Source organism: Onychostoma macrolepis, chromosome 13, assembly GCF_012432095.1.
Source record: "Onychostoma macrolepis isolate SWU-2019 chromosome 13, ASM1243209v1, whole genome shotgun sequence".
Lineage (NCBI taxonomy): Eukaryota > Metazoa > Chordata > Actinopteri > Cypriniformes > Cyprinidae > Onychostoma > Onychostoma macrolepis.
In genome coordinates, this window is record NC_081167.1 from 31428683 (window position 1) to 31448515 (window position 19833).

General features: G+C 39.3%; 1 protein-coding gene across 1 annotated transcript in view; it reads left to right on the forward strand.

The window, feature by feature from the left end:
- Window positions 1–19833, forward strand: part of LOC131551974 (NACHT, LRR and PYD domains-containing protein 12-like) — a 291745-nt gene that overhangs the window by 137460 nt on the left and 134452 nt on the right. The window contains 2 exon segments of the mRNA XM_058795265.1: window positions 9341–9511; window positions 16425–16595. Of these exon segments, the coding sequence (XP_058651248.1) occupies window positions 9341–9511; window positions 16425–16595 (342 nt within the window).

Here is a 19833-nt window from a genome sequence, read left to right on the forward strand (position 1 = left end):
GAAAGGAGTGTTTGTTATAGTTCAGTTGATCAGAAGAGATCAGAAGCAGAGCCCAGCTGTGTGTTTATGAAGAGAGACGAGTCTATAGGTCCTCCACAACATTTCAGGTACAACATTTCATTTCATTTTTCTTTTCTTTTATTTAATCAGGGACAATGCACATTAATATTACATACAATATGTAAAATGTGCCAGATTTAGCGGACACTGGCTAATTTTCATCCATAGTTCCTTTTGGCAGGTTGATGTTAAGGACAGGAAGAAAATGTAAAAAATATTACACCAAATTAAGAACAAAGAGAAAATATAAAAACAGAAGGAAAAAAATAAGAACTAAGAATATTGAAACACAAAATTACTGTCACGGATCCACCCACAACTTCTTCCACACCAACCACCTGCACCCGCTCACAATCACCAGAATACTAATTACCACCTGTCATCACTTACCAGCCACTATATCAGTCACTCACCACATTCCCTCATTGGCTGGTCTCGAGGTCGCAAGCTACTTACCTTCTACTCACCTCATGGTATTCCAGGACCTCCTGTGCCGTAAGCCTTCATGACCGACCTGTCTCTAGGAAGAGGAAAAGCCTGGGTGTTGGACTCACAGTCTATGTTTACCGATCTCTTAGATCTCGTTGTTTATGTTCTGTTTGAAATCCTTTGAGTTCGAGTTAAGCTTGTGGAAAGGAAATAAATTAAGAAAAGTACTTCCACTAACCTTGTGTCTGCCTCTCCGTCCACACCTGACAATTACAGACTACCATAACATATCCATAAATCACTATAAATTATCACAATTTTGATGGTCAATAACCATATTTTCAGCTGTGAAAAAACATATTTTCAGAGCCCAGCTGTGTGTCTATGAGGAGTGATGCTTCTTTGCCTCCCCCAATTAATTTTAACAGTAATGACACAAGGTTTAACCTCAAGTATTACATTTTATTTGTAAAAAATATGATTATAGTAAGATATTTTAAGTCAAACTCTCGTAATTTTACAGCACTATAATAAATAAATATGAGCAGAAGTCGAAATGCAGTAAATGTAATGACAACGAGTAGATATAGAATACAGAGTACAATTATTTATTTATATTAATTTAAATGGTATTTATTTTTTACAGTTCTGACCTTGAGCAGGTGCATTTTTAATAAAGTCACAACTGTTATTATGGTAACGAGAAAAATGTCACCAATGTCAGAGTGTTTGATTCTTGATTCAAGGTCAATCCTGCAACACAGATCAGTAACAAAACCCGTCTGTAAGAAATATGACCAGCCTGTGAATCAACCACAAGACAGCACGTATCCTGGTGTAAAGTAAGCATTACTCATTTACATCATTAATAACTGACACATTTCATAAACCCTGTGATATGTTCATTGTCTTGTAACACAGAAAACAAAAAATACATTTTGCCCTGTACATTTACCTCTGTGGCTCATGTAATAATGTGGTATTTTAATTTTCCAGCCATGAAGTCCTCAACACGTTCAGATCAAATCTGCTGAAGAAGTTTGAGCGTCTGTATGAGGGAACAGCGACGCAGGGAAACCCAACACTCCTGAATGAGATCTACACAGAGCTCTACATCACAGAGAGTGAGAGTGGAGAGATCAGTAATGAGCATGAGGTGAGACAGATTGAGACACAATCCAGGAGAGCAGCAACAGAGGACACAGCCATCAAATGCAGTGACATCTTTACACCTTTACCTGGACAAGACAAAGCCATCAGAACTGTGCTGACAAAGGGAGTCGCTGGCATTGGAAAAACAGTCTCTGTGCAGAAGTTCATCCTGGACTGGGCTGAAGGGAAAGAGAATCAGGACGTCCAGCTCATATTTCCACTGCCTTTCAGAGAAATCAATCTGATGAAGGACAAAACACTCAGTCTTTCAGATCTTCTTCATGTCTTTTTCCCTGAAACTAAAGAAATGGAAATATCCAGTGATGAATATAAAGTGTTGTTCATCTTTGATGGTCTGGATGAGTGTCATCTGTCTCTGGACTTTAAGAGTAAAGTGAAACTGTGTAATATATCTGAATCAGCCTCAGTGGATGTGCTGCTGATGAACCTGATTGTGGGGAATCTGCTTCCCTCTGCTCTCATCTGGATCACCTCCAGACCAGCAGCAGCTGATCTCGTCCCCTCTGAGTGTGTCCATCAAGTGACAGAGGTACGAGGCTTCAATGAGCCACAGAAGCAGGAATACTTCAGGAAGAGAATCAGTGATCAGAGTCTGGCCGATACAATCATCTCACACCTGAAGTCATCAAGGAGCCTCTACATCATGTGCCACATCCCAGTGTTCTGCTGGATCTCAGCCGCTGTTCTGGAGAAGATGTTGAGTCCAGCAGAGAGTGGAGAGATTCCCAAGACTCTCACTCAAATGTACACACGCTTCCTGATCCTTCAGACCGACATCAAACGTGAGAAGGACTATGAGAAGAAGGTGACAGATGAAGACATGATCCTCAAACTGGGGAAAGTGGCTTTTGAGCAGCTTGTGAAAGGGAACCTGATCTTCTATGAGGAAGACCTGAGAGAGTGTGGCATTGATGTGACAGAAGCATCAGTGTACTCAGGATTGTGCACTCAGATCTTCAGAGAGGAGTTGGGCTTGTATCAGGGGAAAGTCTTCTGCTTTGTTCATCTGAGCATTCAGGAACATCTAGCAGCTCTATATGTGCACCTCTCCTGGACAAACCACAACAGAGATGTGATGTCATCTAAAGTGAAGGTCTTGTTTCAACATGTTTCATTATCTGAGCTGCATCAGAGAGCTGTGGATGAGGCTCTACAGAGTAAAAATGGACATCTGGATCTTTTCCTGCGGTTCCTTCTGGGTTTGTCAGTGGAGTCTGATCAGATTCTCCTACAACGAATAATGACGCTGAAAAGAAGCAGATCTGACAGCAATGAGAAAACAGCTGAGTTTATCAAGGAGAAGATCAGGACCATTGACTCTCCAGAGAAATCCATCAATCTGTTCCACTGTCTGAATGAACTGGGTGATCGTTCACTAGTGGAGCAAATACAACACTATCTGAAATCTGGAAATTTAAGTAAAGCCAAACTCTCTTCATCTCAGTGGTCAGCTGTAGTTTTTGTGTTGTTGACATCAGAAGAGGAACTGAATGAGTTTAATTTTAGTAAATTTATTAAAGAAAAGAATAATCCTGAAAATATGAAAGTTCTTCAGAAGTTGCTGCCTGTGATTAAAGAATCCAGATCAGTTCAGTAAGTATCAATGAGAACAATCACTTCACTGTTAAAACATTAAGAAAATCAAAGTTAAAAGCTCATAAATATTAAGTGCTGTTGCTATTATTTTAGTGGTCTGCATTTTGATGTGTTTTCAGTACAGTGACACTGTAAAAGATTTCTTCAGGCATTTAAATGTTTAAATGAATTTTACAGCAGCTCAAATCTCCTAAAAAAAACCAACCCAACTTGGGTTATTTGGCAACCCAGCGCTGGGTAAATATTGGACAGAACACATGCTGGATTGTTTAATTTATTGTTTAAAATTTTTTATATTGTTGGCTTAAAATGGGCTGGAAATTAAAAATCACACACAGAATTACTATAGGCAACCGCAATAATCAAAAGAAGAACATTTATTATTAAGCAAGAACACCCATGGACAAAATACAAGACAAATTGAATTCATTTGGGTGAATAGTTCACAATATTAAATACATTAGAAATAAAAAAGGCATATAGAAGTAGCATTTTAATTTAAGTGTATTCAACCGTTCTCTGTAATAATGTTTTACCGAAATAGTGGTCATTCTCGTGCCGGTGTGTCGCCAAAATCTGAGCCGATGAAGGGCTGCTGTTCGCGGGGGAACTGCGAACTTTAGACCGCGGCCTCACGTTTCACTCCTAGCTGAGAAATGGCGTGACTGACTCCAAAACCTGCCCAAAAACAATCAGTACTGAAATTAGAGAACATATTTTAACATCAAATTAAATTACACTCAGCATTATAACGAATAAAATCCATTTATGTTCTGCAAGGCAAAGGCGTTTCCAGTGCGAAACAACCCCAGCTGACTGACATTTTGTTCTTATGTTGCGTAAAATAATATAATTTACACCACATTAAAGACTTTATAAATTAAAGAAAGAGTGCACCAAATCGGTGGCGATGCTGAGAACCGCTCTCTGCTGTGGACTTAAAGAAAAGCCCGTGCTCTCAGCAGCTGCGTTGTTGAGAAGTTTCACCGGAGACGAGCTCAACCCAGCGGTTAGGTAGAAGAAAATAACCCCACGTTAAAATAACCCAGCATTTTTTAGAGTGTAGTTATTAATTATAATTGTTTTGTTTTTTGAGTTTTGACATTTTACAGAAGGACATCTTGACAAGAACTAGACTCAAACGTATATTAAAACACAATAACTATCTGCCAGTTCACAGTCCAGCATGTGGATTATTTTAAAACATGTTAAACCAGTTAGAAGTTGAATTACATTCATTTCATTTTTACTGCATTACAATACAATTACAATTTTACACAATTAATAGATAAATGTTGATTTAATCCAGTCTTAACATTTGTGTGTGTGTGTGTGTGTGTGTGTGTGTGTGTAAATTTGCCCATGAAACTTCACTCTAAAAATGACTGGGTTAAAAATAACTCAACTGGCAACCCAGCACTGGGTAAATATTGGACAGTTTACACATTTTAACGCAGCAGGCTGGATTGTTGAGAAAACCCAAGATATAGTCATTTTTACCATCTGTTTGTTTGCTATTCTGGGTTATTATTGCTGGGTTATTCTCATAATTCCACCTGTGCTTAACAAGACAATCATTGATTAATAAATAATGAAGAATACAGGTTTAAACTGTTAAAAATAATTTTTAATGCCAACTGACATTCACAAATGTGTTAAAATTTGTACCAATGACAAATAACATGCAATTAAGACCCGACAAATGCAAAAATCACAGAAATACAGTTGCAATAAATAAGAAAATTAGTTCTGAATGACATGTATAACTGTTTAACTATTACATTTTGACATGTTTAACTATTTAAATACACAGTGAAATGACATTGACAATTACAATTTTTTTTAATTTTCTTTTTAAAAAGACAGAGAATGTAAAATCATTTAAAGATGTCCTAAAATTTATATGAAGTATATAAATAGTCAATTACAGTTTTGAGAAAAGAAAGTAATTTTAGTGTGTTATAGTATGTACACATCAAAACTGACATTGACAAATGTTGACAAATACAAAACCAAACAGAAGAAGAAAAAAGGGTTAAAAGTTACCCTTCAGCAAACAAGGATGCATGAAGAAAATGAATTGCAGACGATTCCTTGCCCTCCATTTAAAAGATGACATGCTGCAAGAACTCCCAGTTAGATGCGCACTGCTTAGGGTAGTTAAAGGGATAGTTCACCCAAAAATGAAAATTCTGTCAATAATTACTCACCCTCATGTAGTTCCAAACCTGTAAGACCTTCAGAACACAAATTAAGATATTTTTTTCACATCCCTTTAATGTCAAACACGTAGAAAGCTTTGAAGCAAAGATCTACAGCTGAGAGCAGTGTGCTCCGCTCTAGAGCCGGTCTATGGAAGGATATTCCAGACAGTGACTGCCGAATCTGAAATGGAAAAGCAAAGTCCATTTGCAACTGTATTGTCCATGTGTTACGAGTTACGAGCCTGTCATATTTAGAACGGCCATCTGAGGTCAACTGTGTGTCATGTAACATCACTAATGTTGGCCTGTAGAAGTTTAAGAATATTGTCGCTGTGAAAAAAAGTTATAATTCTGCTAATTGAAAATAATTATTAATGAAAACATTATATGAACTTACCTTAAAACAGTTGAAACCAGTGGCTTTGCCCCTTTGTCCTTTCAAAATGACAGTTTGGGGAGCGATTTAAACATCTTTGGCACGAAGGTCGATAAATAACCAACAACAAAACAACCAGCAGGTTTAACTCCACAACTGGAAAACTGAAACTACCCAACAGTGTTTAAAATGTGATCAAATGACCCAACAGACTCAGCCCGGCATTTTTAAGAGTGTTGGATAATTTGACATTAAGAAGTACATGTGCACGTGACCGTAGCCAGGTTTTGAAAATGAGTGAGGTCTGGGGTTAAGAACTGTGCTATAATAACCCATATACAACTCATTATGTACACTAACACTTTAAAAGAGACAGAGATGTAGATGTTTGTGAAAGACGTTTTCTCTGTTTTGTAGGGATGAACACTGTTAAATCATACCATAATTATTGCATCAAAATTTGTTAATATTTTACTATAGGTTAGGGGTGGATAATTTGATCAGTTGTTTATTAATCATGCAACAAAAGTTTTCATTAATAATCATTTCTGTATAGGTGATAACTTTGTCTAGTGTTCTTATGAATGTTTTTAGCATGACTTTGTGAAAATGTAACTACTATACTGATTGAAATAGCGTAGATTTCTTCATGGATAGTGTTTGCGTATTTCATTTCATTCTGTAACCTACTTGTTCTACAGATCTGTGTACTAGTGTTAAATGCTACTGTTTTTGACAGCGTTGATAATGTTTCTGACAGATAATATCATGATATTTTTTTGCGTTTACCAAATGCGCTATGCTGTCAGTAATAACCTGTCCATGGGCTTCTTTGATTACCGTCTGTTCAAGTGCACCTGTTGTGCCAAATTCTGCACCCTGCCAGGTTATGCACCCACTAGTACTGATAGGTTTAGGGTTAGCTGTGGGGGAGGGGTTAGGCAACCCTAATCCTAATCTGCAACTTCCCACTTTATTAACTTTCTAAAGTGTCAAATTAAGTGGAAAAGGCAAGTCCAAACTAATAGCTGGACCCTGGCCCTCGCTCACAACTCTCTCAAGTCTCATTCACTCCGTCAGAGTCTCGCAGCGATCATTTCATACCACGGACGCTAAGCATTCTTGCAAACTGTCTAAACTGAATTATACATGCAGACACTAACATGAGGAGCTTTAAACAGCAGATTAGTCATTTAAACAAATTATTATTATTATTTTTTTTTTGAACATGAAAAATTTACCGAGGTCTGGACCTCAGTGACCTCATAGCTGTCTATGTGCAGTTTTTTTTCTCATGGTATGAATTAATTTAATTATATTGGAATTGCACGTTGTTGTTCATTGCAGCAAGTTGTTTGATGGTTTTTTACAACTCAACTCTACAGGTTGAGTGATTGTGGCGTCACAGATGAAGGTGGTGCTGCTCTGGCTTCAGCTCTGAGATCAAACCCCTCACACCTGAGACACCTGGATCTGACTGATAATAAACTAGGAGATTCAGTGAAGCTGCTTTCTGATGTACTACAGGATCCTCACTGTAAACTGGAGACACTAAAGTAAGATCATATATGACACACTGTAAAGTTTACTGTATATGAAGTGCAAAATAAATCACAATTTTGAAAACAAAAAAAAAACTAATTTTAAACACAATGACAAATCTAAACCCAAAACAAGTCAGCCACTATAAATTAACCACAGGTGTGAATGTTTGTGTGTGTCTTGTTTGTGAGTCGTGTGATGGACTGAGTATAGGAAATTATGATTCGCTCTCTCGAAAACAGTCTTCTTTTTACGTTTTATTTTACATTCACTGATGGGAAAAGGCACAAAAGTTTCGGCTCAAAGCCTTCCTCAGTGTGCAAAGCAATTCAATCCCTCCACCCTCTTTTCAAATCGCTAATTAAATTGACGTCATCATTCATTAGTCAATGTTCAATTACTAAAATCATTAAATCATTTCCATGTAATTACTAGACAAATTTCATGTATGTATACAACACTGAACATCACATCCACTAGTACACCACTAGTGTTGCTTTCGTCAACGAAAATTATGACTAAATATCGTCGTCAGTGGACCTTCATCACGTGACGAAAACGAGACGAGACGCAATGTAAATGCTGGTCATGTGATGATGACAATAATTAAATGTATAATGCAATATTGTTGACGAATAAAAATGAGACTAAATGTGGTTTACAAAATAAAAACTATGCTAAAATGTCTTCATTTTCGTTGACCAAAACGAGACGTAACGAAATGTTATAACGTTATTTCGTCTCATTTAGTCACGTTATTATTATTATTTTGCAGTATTTCTGTTTCCTGTCTCACTTCCCGTGGGGAAAAAAGTCGGGGCCCGAAATGCAGGGCTCTAGCGTTCCTCTCGGTAGAAATCACGTTTCCCCCTCGGGCTTATACTATATTGACTGGGTTAAATAGAATTGCATTACTAAAAAGAGACTAAAATACAATTTTCATTGACTAAAACTAGACTAAAATGTCATCAGTTTTCGTCGACTAAAACTAGACGAAAATAGTCATGGATAATTCTGACTAAAATAAGACTAAAATGCTCAGACTTTTAGTTGACTGAAACTTGACTAGACTAAAAGGAGTATGAACGTGACTAAAATTAATAAAAACTAAAATGACAGCTTCACATAAAGACTAGACTAAAACTAAAATTAAAACAGGCCGCCAAAAACAACACTATACACCACACAATATATCCGTGACTAAAACAAGAATCATCTAGGATCACATATTTATCACTATTATACAAACCTATAGTTTAAATAGACAATCTTCAATATCTACTCCACCAATTAACTTTAAATTGTATAACAATGGAAGATTCAATGATTAAAAACATGAGAAATACATCGTCATAAACAATCATTGCTTTGTACACTGTAAATCCTCAAGATTTATTATACAAAATATTGTGATGGACTGTGATGGGGACTGTCCATCTGTTTAAGGAGTCGCTGTTTGTGACCTGAGACGCTGAGATAGACTCCAGCCTTACAAACCTGCAGATAATAAAGCAGATTGGAAAATGGATGGATGTTTACATAATATTTTGTAATGGACTGCAATATACAAATAATATCTTACAGTGCAGGTGATCTCAGAATTTACTATCCTTAGTGATGGAGGAGAAACCTGTCAACACACACACACACACACACACACACACACACACACACACACACACAATCATTCCTCCATACGTTTTAGTACAGATAAATATATATATATATTAGTGGATTTTGTTATTAATAAAACAGATTTAGCATAAAAACATAGACATACAGTAGTGCAATAAAGAAATTCTTGAATGAAATGTTTTGTGTTCTGTGACATTTTAGACCTCAGTCCAATGATCCATCAAACATTGATTTCTGCTTTAAGTTTGTACTTTATCTTTAATAATGGATTCACAGCTAAACTGATGTGATCTTAGAGTGAAGAGTGTGTCATTGTTCTCTACAGGTTGAGTTATTGTGGCGTCACAGATGAAGGTTGTGCTGCTCTGGCTTCAGCTCTGAGATCAAACCCCTCACACCTGAGAGAACTGAATCTGTCGAGTAATAAACTAAGAGATTCAGTGAAGCTGCTTTCTGATGTACTACAGGATCCTCACTGTAAACTGGAGATACTGAGGTAAGATCATATATGACTCTCACATGAAGCACATTTAAAGTAAATATGAAGTGTTCAGCCTCAGCTTTTTAGTATTAAATAAACAGCATTGCAAAAGTCATTGGTTCTGATGTTCACTGTAGTTTATATGTAGATGATATCTGCATTTGTTACAGAAGCAAATACATGAATACCATCAAGTGAAAAATCCAATTGAAGATAAACAAAATACAATCTTGGTCAACACAGAACGATTTCAAGTTCTCACAAACAGAAACTGTCTGTATGCATTTGTCAACTTCAGTCGTTGCACAATGAACTAGAGACAAATCCATCTTTTTTGTCTCCAATACTGATTCTGACACCTGGGGTTCAGTATTATCTGATACAGATCCCGATCCGATACCAGTGCAGTTTTTTTATATAGTGGAAAAACATTATTTAGTGGGAAACAAATAAATGTGTTGCACTAAATCTGGTAAAATGTTACACACGTTGCTGTCTGTATTGAATGATCTTGGACGGTTTCATCATCTTGACTGCAGTAACCGAATGCATTTTATTGTGCTTTATAATGTTTTTGTGCAGCTTAACAGTAACACAGAATAGTATACGCACAATAATAGATTTGGATCTGCCCTGTTTGACTGATACCTGATCCGGCAGATAATGGCAGTATCTGAGCCGAGACCCAGTATGAGTATCAGATCAGCGCTTCGCTAGAATGAACCACAGCTGTTTATGGATGGAGCCCCATTAAAGTTGTAAAAGAGACCAGGTTTCTTGGTATCACCTTTGACAGCAAACTGTCTTTCATTCCTCACATTAAATTAAAAAAAGAAATGTTTTAAAACCATGAATGTTTTAAAGGTTTTATCTAAAATTAATGGGAGCAGACAGTTCAACTCTTATGGATTTGTACAGAAATTTGATCTGCTTAAAGCTGGACTATGGAAGTTTTATTTATGGATCAGCCAGGAAATTATACCACAGACTTAAATCATTGTAAAATGTTTATATCTCTGTGTGTGGAACTGATAATCACTCTTTCACAATCAACAAAATACAGACTAATTCATTGTAAAGAAAAATAAAATAAAATAAATATTGAAAAAAATATATGTATTGGTACGTCCCTATGTGTGACGCTGAGTCGTTGTTTGAGTGTTATTTTGTTTTTGTATTCTTTTTCTGGGTTTTCCTTTGCCGGCTTCTCGTTTTTTTCTTTCTCTCTCTTCTACTTTCACTTTCGCAGGTGGTGTGTGGATTGGTCGTCTCGCTTAGCAATCATTCGGGACGAGTTGATTGGGTGTGATGACATGAGAGGGGGAGTGTTCTTCAATCGTGTTCGCTTATTGATGTCCAGCAGTGCTATAAAAGGGAAATGTCGGTGTATTAGAGAGGCCGGTCTTTGTGAACTTGTGTTGTGTTTTCTTTCCTTTTGTATTTGGTTTTTGTTTGATTTAGTTTGTATGGTTTAGTACATAATGTGCTTTGACGGCCGTGTAAAAACATCTTATCTATTTGCTGTCCTGAAGCCTTTCTCCTTTAATATTTGAAAGCCCTAGAAAGCTTTTCATGTTCTGTTAAAACTGGATTGGAGGTGAAGGGGGTAGGTAAATTATGTCACGTGACTTACATGGTGCACATTTAGCTTTATTTCATTGACTAGACACCCTAGGTTAGGGACTTGTGCTGCTTTCTGTATGTTTTTGTTTGGTTAGCTAGTGTAGCTGAGTTACGACGTCTCGGACGTTGAAGATTGTTTTCTTTTTACATTTTTCTTTTCTTAGTTTAGGATAAGATTAATATGGGTTAGTAAGATTTCTTCTGGTTTTGTTAATTTCTTTCTTTTGGCACAGTCCAGGCTCCCTTCATTCTCCCCAGTTCTTTAATAGGCTGAGGCTGCAGTTTATTTTGTGAAATTAATTGTCATAGTCTTTAATAATAAACCAAGTTTGCTTGATTTACTCTCTGGCGTTAGTTACTCTTTCTTAAATACAGATTGTAATGTTGACAGTGGTCCGATCTGTTACGGGAAGCAGACCAGACACAGAGGAGGATGGAGTATACACAGAAGTTTATTATACGATATTATACGATATCCTCCAGGATGCCAAAATATCTGAACACGTGGTTGAACATGAGTTCCGCCATTTCCATGGCTGTGGGTAGATTCTTTAGGGGGATCAACCGACAAGACTTGGAGAATCTGTCCACGATGACCAGGATGCAGGTGTTACCCTCGGATGCTGGTAAGTCGGTAACAAAGTCTACTCCCAGGTGTGACCATGGTCGATTGGGTATGGGCAGAGGGAGAAGTTTGCTGGCAGGAAGATGGCGAGGACTCTTGGACATGGCGCACTCTTCACAACCCTGGACGAACCTTCTCACATCCCTAACCATATTCGGCCACCAGTAACGGTCTTTTAGTAGCGAGAGGGTAGCGTTGGCCCCAGGGTGACCATTGCCCAATGAGGAGTGTGCTGTATGGATGAGTTGGGTGCGTTGGAGCCGAGGAACATACTGTGCTTCCGGAGGGCAGCCCGGCGGAGTGGCCGTGGAGACATTGGAAGAGGGAGTAGAATCTGTGTTCCATTGGATTGGATTGATGAACATATTTTCTGGGATGATAGGATCGGGTTTGTCTTCTGTTTCTTCTGGTGTATACAGTCTTGACAGGGCATCGGCTTTGATGTTTTTGGGACCTGGGTTGTACGTTACCTTAAACTGGAAGCGAGTGAAGAATAGCGCCCAGCGTGCTTGACGTGGATTGAGTCTTTTAGCCTCCTTGAGATATTGCAGGTTCTTATGGTCAGTAAGCACGGTAAATGGATGTTTGGCTCCCTCAAGCCAGTGTCTCCACTCCTCGAGGGCCAGCTTGATGGCTAGGAGTTCCCGGTCTCCGATGTCGTAGTTTCGCTCTGCCGGGCTGAGTTTACAGGAGAAGGCGGCACATGGATGGAGTCTAGAAGGGTTCCCCTGCTGCTGGGAGAGAATGGCCCCTACTCCTGTGGTGGAAGCATCCACTTCCACTATGAAGGGTTTTTCCGGATCTGGATGCACAAGGATGGGAGCTTGGGTGAAAGACGTTTTTAATCTCTCGAAGGCTTCTTGGACCGCTCCGGACCAGGACAGAGACTTGGGCTTATTGCGGAGGAGGTTTGTGAGTGGGCTGGTTAGAGTGCTGTAATTTTTTATGAATCGGCGGTAGAAGTTGTAGAATCCTAGAAAGCGTTGGAGTTCCTTGATGGTGGTGGGTTTCGGCCAGGTCTTGATGGCCTCCACCTTCCCCTCGTCCATCCGGATGCCACTACTGCCAATATGGTAACCCAGAAACTGCACGGAGCATTTTTCAGCCTTGAGGAAGAGATGGAATTGTCGTAGGCGTTGAAGGACCTCCGCAACGTGGTGGCGATGTTCGGCTAGGCTCCGAGAGTAGATGAGGATGTCATCAATGTATACCAAGACGAAACGGTGGGGAAACTCTCGGAGCACCTCATGCATGAAGTCCTGAAATACGGAGGGGGCGTTGACTAGGCCATACGGCATAACCAAGTATTCGTAGTGTCCAGTTGGAGTCACGAAGGCTGTCTACCATTCGTCCCCCTCACGTATTCGGATGAGGTTGTATGCGCTGCAGAGATCTAGCTTAGTGAAGATTGTGGCACCACAGAGATGTTCCAGAGCTGCAGGGATGAGAGGAATTGGGTATCGGAACTTCACTGTGATGTTGTTGAGTGACCGGTAATCGATACAGGTCCGCAAGCCTCCGTCCTTCTTGGCCACAAAAAAGAAACTGGAAGCAGCAGGGGAGGTGGACGGTCGGATGTGGCCTTCTGCTCTGGGATTGACAGAGGATAGATTTTTCCTTTGGGCACTGGTTCACCGGGAAGCAGATCTATCGCGCAGTCCCATGGCCGGTGAGGAGGTAATTGTGAGGCCTTCTTCGGGCAAAAGACATCTCTGAAGTGGGCGTAATCTTTGGGGACGTCTATTGACTGCTGGTTGATAGGACTTTCAATGGATGTGGCGTTTAGCGGTAGAATGGTCTTGATGGGTCGAGAAGGTCGAGAGAGTTGAGGAAAGCAGTCTGGGAAGCACTGGCTGCCCCACTTCAGGACGTCTCCGATGTGCCAGGCCAGTTGGGGTTCATGGATAGCGAACCACGGACGACCCAGAATGATATCAATGTTGGTTTCCTCCAGAACCAGAAGCTTGATGGTTTCCTCATGAAAAAGACCCACTCTGAGAGTTATGGGGCCGGCTAGATGTTTGACGTGATGATGACTGAGAGACTTTCCCGTTATGGATTGTATTTGGTAAGTTTTGGGGTTGATTGTTGTGGGGATCTTGAGCTGGCGGCAGAGGCTCCGAGATATGAAGTTCCCAGCTGATCCCGAGTCGAGGAGGGCAAGGACTGGAAGAGAAGTGCATGGAGTAATCAGCGTCACGGAAATAGTGAATGGAGACATGTTTTGGGGGACAGATTGGATGGAACTCACCAATAGTCGAGGTGGACGAATGGGGCATGTTGAAATCACATGCCCTCGGCCGCCACAGTAGAGACACAGTCCCTTGGATAGTCGCCTCTGCTGCTCAGTGGGTGTCAATCTCATGGAATCTGTCTGCATGGGTTCTGTCTCTGGTTCTGGAGAAAGATAAGTCTCTGGTTGACGGTGTGAGGGAGTGCAACGGTTCCGGTAACTTTGTTCATCAAAGCAGGCTTGCATACGGGAAGAACATTGAATGGATTGTTGGATCATCCTTTCCAAACCAAAGCTGTCATAAAAAACTCGCCATTTGCAAGTGAAGTCTGGGCTCTAATCCTTGGCGGTACGCATAATCAATGAGCGTTCTGCAGCGAGTGTACAGAAATTCAACGCATACTCAGTGATCGGCTGAGATCCCTGGCGGAGTTGATAGAGCTGATCACTGGCAGTGGGATCTCCAAGTGGCCGTCCAAAGACTTCTCTGAAATGAGAAACAAAGTTACTGAAGGATTGAGTGACATTACTGGCTTGTGCCCAGATCGTCTCGGCCCATTGCAGGGCTTTGCCTTGGAGGAGTGAAATGAGGAAGGAGATCTTGGAGATTTCTGTGGGGTAGAGATGAGGTTGGTGTTCGATGTAGAGAGAGCATTGTAGAAGAAAACCGTTGCACTCCTCCGCCACACTAGAGAACGGCGCTGGTTAGGCCATGGGACTGGCGGTTAACGGCGGAGGCGAAGTGGTGATGGTAGATACGGATGTGATGGTCGGTGCTGGTGGAGGACCAACAGTGAGGACGCGGCGTATGTTGTCCACGAGCTCCGGGAAGGGGTCCGTCCGACTTGTCTTGGTACGCTCTGTAATGGTCCGATCTTCTGTTACGGGAAGCAGACCAGACACAGAGGAGGATGGAGTATACACAGAAGTTTATTAAGATGAGCAGACGGTAAGTATTGCAGGATGAATGAGATGTAGTTAATGGTTTTGAGGACTGATAAAGGATATCGTTGTTGATGGTTGTATCGCCAGGAACTCATGGAGGATGGGATGTGCACACACCTGGCTGGCTGGGATGACAGACAAACACAGACAGGTGTAGGAGACACAGGGAAACACAGATGATCCGGGAGAGGAGGTAAGTATTCGCAAGGTAAGTATCCAGACATTGGGTGAGAGTCCACTTCGTGAAGTTGAGATCGGACAGTGACTGGTGTGAGGTGTGTGCTTAAGTAGAGACGATCTTGATGAGTGTTGATGAGGTGCAGGTGGTTGGGATTAAAACTCAGGTGACTGTGATTTCTGTGTGTGATTGGTGGAGGAGCCTGGCTGATCCGTGACAGGATCTGGCCTAATGTTCCCCTTCTTGGTCCCTAGACGCTTAACACTCAAAGAAGGGTCGTAACAGTATATTATAAAAAAAAATATATTAAATATATTATAAACTGGGTTAGTGAATAATTCACCAACAAAAGTTATTCTAGACATATTCACAGACTTGAATATTTATGCATTATGAGCGAGTTTCTAGAATTATGAACAGACATTACAAATCCCATCCATGTATTCCATATTATTAAATCAAAGTCATATAAACAGTGTAAAAAGGTTATCTCAAAAACACATTTTGCACACTTTTAAAGCAGAGTACACATCTAATTCATAAATCTTAAAACAATGATTGGTTTCATAGAAACAGTGACAGTTTCAAACCATATTTTTGAGACTGTGTTTGGTACACTGCAGTTTTAAGGAGAAAATACTCTGCAATGGTGTTGACGGATGAATTTGTCTCATGGTTTGTTCATTAAGCATACAGTGCATCCAGAAAGTATTCACAGCGCTTCACTTTTTCCACATTTTATGTTACAGCCTTATTCCAAAATGGATTAAATTCATTATTTTCCTCAAAATTCTACAAACAATACCCCATAATGACAACATGAAAGAAGTTTGTTTGAAATCTTTGCAAATTTATTAAAAATAAAAAACAAAACACACATGTACATAAGTATTTGCCACGACACTCAAACTGAGCTCAGGTGCAGCTGTCTCCACTGATCCTCCTTGACATGTTTCTACAACTAGATTGGAGCCACCTGTGCTAAATTCAGTTGATTGGACATGATTTGGAAAGACACACACCTGTCTATATAAAGTATACTTATGTACATGTGATTTTTTTATTTATTTATTTTTTTTTATAAATTTCCAAAGATTTCAAACAAACTTCTTTCATGTTGTCATTATGGTGTATTGTTTGTAGAATTTTGAGGAAAATAATGAATTTAAACACCAGATAGACCTGTAAACAATGTTAAAAACATTAAAAGATATTCAACACCGGGGTCTTTAAATGCTGTATGTTAAATTTAGATTTTTTTTATGATCATGTTTTGTGTTCTGTGACATTTTAGACCTGAAGAGTGTGTCATTTTTCTCTACAGGTTGTATTGTTGTGGCGTCACAGATGAAGGTTGTGCTGCTCTGGCTTCAGCTCTGAGATCAAACCCCTCACACCTGAGAGAACTGGATCTGTCGAGGAATAAACTAAGAGATTCAGTGAAGCTGCTTTCTGATGTACTACAGGATCCTCACTGTAAACTGGAGACACTGTGGTAAGATCATATATGACTCACACATGAAGCACATTTAAAGTAAATATGAAGTGTTCAGCCTCAGCTTTTTAGTATTAAATAAACAGCATTGCAAAAGTCATTGGTTCTGATGTTCACTGTAGTTTATATGTAGATGATATCTGCATTTGTTACAGAAGCAAGTACATGAATACCATCAAGCGAAAAATCCAACTGAAGATAAACAAAATACAATCTTGGTCAACACAGAACGATTTCAAGTTCTCACAAACAGAAACTGTCTGTATGCATTTCTGTCAACTTCAGTCATTGCACAATGAACTAGAGACAAATCCGTCTTTTTTGCCTCCAAAACTGATTCTGTCACCTGGGATTCAGCATTATCTGATACAGATCCCGATCCGATACCAGTGCAGTTTTTTGTTTTTTTAATCAATGTAGAATTTGTATATCTCTGTGTGTAGAACTGATAATCACTCTTTCACAATCAACTAAATACAGACTAATTCATTATAAAGAAAAATAGCATAAAAAACAAATATGAAAAAATATGTGTATTCATAATCTATCACAAAATATATATTATAAACTAGGTTAGTGGATAATTTAGCAGCTAATGTTATTCTAGAAAAATCAGTGCACAATAATTTTATAAATCCAAATATTAGTGGAAAAAAACATTGTTTAGAGGGGAACAAATAAAATTGCAGCACTAAATCAAGTAAAATGTTACACGTTGGTATCTGTATTGTTATGAAATGCATTCATGAAAAACAACACATTTACATATAAACATACAGTGGGGCAAAAAAGTATTTAGTCAGCCACCAATTGTGCAAGTTCTCCCACTTAAAAAGATGAGAGAGGCCTGTAATTTTCATCATAGGTATACCTCAACTATGAGAGACAAAATGAGAAAAAAAAAAATCCAGAAAATCACATTGTAGGATTTTTAAAGAATTTATTTGCAAATTATGGTGGAAAATAAGTATTTGGTCAATAACAAAATTTAATCTCAATACTTTGTTAATATACCCTTTGTTGGCAATGACAGAGGTCAAACGTTTTCTGTAAGTCTTCACAAGGTTTTCACACACTGTTGCTGGTATTTTGGCCCATTCCTCCATGCAGATCTCCTCTAGAGCAATAATGTTTTGGGGCTTTTGCTGGGCAACACGGACTTTCAACTCCCTCCAAAGATTTTCGATGGGGTTGAGATCTGGAGACTGGCTAGGCCGCTCCAGGACCTTGAAATGCTTCTTACGAAGCCACTCCTTCATTGCCCGGGCGGTGTGTTTGGGATCATTGTCATGCTGAAAGACCCAGCCACGTTTCATCTTCAAGGCCCTTGCTGATGGAAGGAGGTTTTCACTCAAAATCTCACGATACATGGCCCCATTCATTCTTTCGTTTACACAGATCAGTCGTTCTGGTCCCTTTGCAGAAAAACAGCCCCAAAGCATGATGTTTCCACCCCCATGCTTCACAGTAGGTATGGTGTTCTTTGGATGCAACTCAGCATTCTTTCTCCTCCAAACACGACAAGTTGAGTTTTTACCAAAAAGTTATATTTTGGTTTCATCTGACCATATGACATTCTCCCAATCCTCTTCTGGATCATCCAAATGCTCTCTAGCAAACTTCAGACGGGCCCAGACATGTACTGGCTTAAGCAGGGGGACACGTCTGGCACTGCAGGATTTGAGTCCCTGGCGGCGCAGTGTGTTACTGATGGTAGCCTTTGTTACTTTGGTCCCAGCTCTCTGCAGGTAATTCACTAGGTCCCCCCGTGTGGTTCTGGGATTTTTGAGATCTTGCGTGGAGCCCCAGATCGAGGGAGATTATCAGTGGTCTTGTATGTCTTCCATTTTCTAGTATTGCTCCCACAGTTGATTTCTTCACACCAAGCTGCTTACCTATTGCAGATTCAGTCTTCCCAGCCTGGTGCAGGTCTACAATTTTGTTTCTGGTGTCCTTTGACAGCTCTTTGGTCTTGGCCATGGTGGAGTTTGGAGTTGGACTGTTTGAGGTTGTAGACAGGTGTCTTTTATACTGATAACGAGTTCAAACAGATGCCATTAATACAGGTAAAGAGTGGAGGACAGAGGAGCCTCTTAAAGAAGAAGTTACAGGTCTGTGAGAGCCAGAAATCTTGCTTGTTTGTAGGTGACCAAATACTTATTTTACGAGGAATTTACCAATTAATTATTTAAAAATCCTACAATGTAATTTTCTGGATTTTTATTTTCTCATTTTGTCTCTCATAGTTGAGGTATACCTATGATGAAAATTACAGGCCTCTCTCATCTTTTTAAGTGGGAGAACTTGCACAATTGGTGGCTGACTAAATACTTTTTTGCCCCACTGTATACTGTAAAATTAAAAGACATTTCTTTTAAACCTACAGTGCATTTTTTTAATAAGGCAACAGCATATGATGGATACGACAAAACAGATACAGTGCAGCACAAATGGATTACAGTATGCACATGCGGTGTGCAGAATAATGCACTAGAAACAACACGGAGTCACAGCACACAGTGTTTCACATTAAAAAGTTCAAAGCACAAAGGGAAGAGATACTGATGTGTTGTGTATTATATCTGTGCAACAGTTTATTTTCTTTTAACAGATTTAAATTTCAGTTACTGTGCACCTTAAAAACAATTTATAGTCTTTTCTGCTCCTGTGTTTTGTTCTAACAGACACCTGGTAGCAAGTAACATGATTTGGAAACAACAGTAAACTCCAGCGAGATAAAGTCATTTTATGCAAAAAACATAGACATTTATCTACAAATTAAGTATAATAAAAACATTTTTGTGCTTTATAATGTTTTTGTGCAGCTTAACAGTAACACAGAATAGTATACGCACAATTATAGATTTGGATCTGCCCTGTTTGACTGATACCTGATCCGGCAGATAATGGCAGTATCTGAGCCGAGACCCAGTATGAGTATCAGATCAGCGCTTCCCTAGAATGAACCACAGCTGTTAAATGGATGGAGCCCCCATTAAAGTTGCAAAAGAGACCAGGTTTCTTGGTATCACCTTTGACGGCAAACTGTCTTTCATTCCTCACATTAAATTAAAAAAAGAAATGTTTTAAAGGTTTTATCTAAAACTAAATGGGAGCAGACAGTTCAACTCTTATGGATTTGTACAGAAATTTGATTTGCTTAAAGCTGGACTATGGAAGTTTTATTTATGGATTAGCCAGGAAATTATATCACAGACTTAAATCATTGTAAAATGTT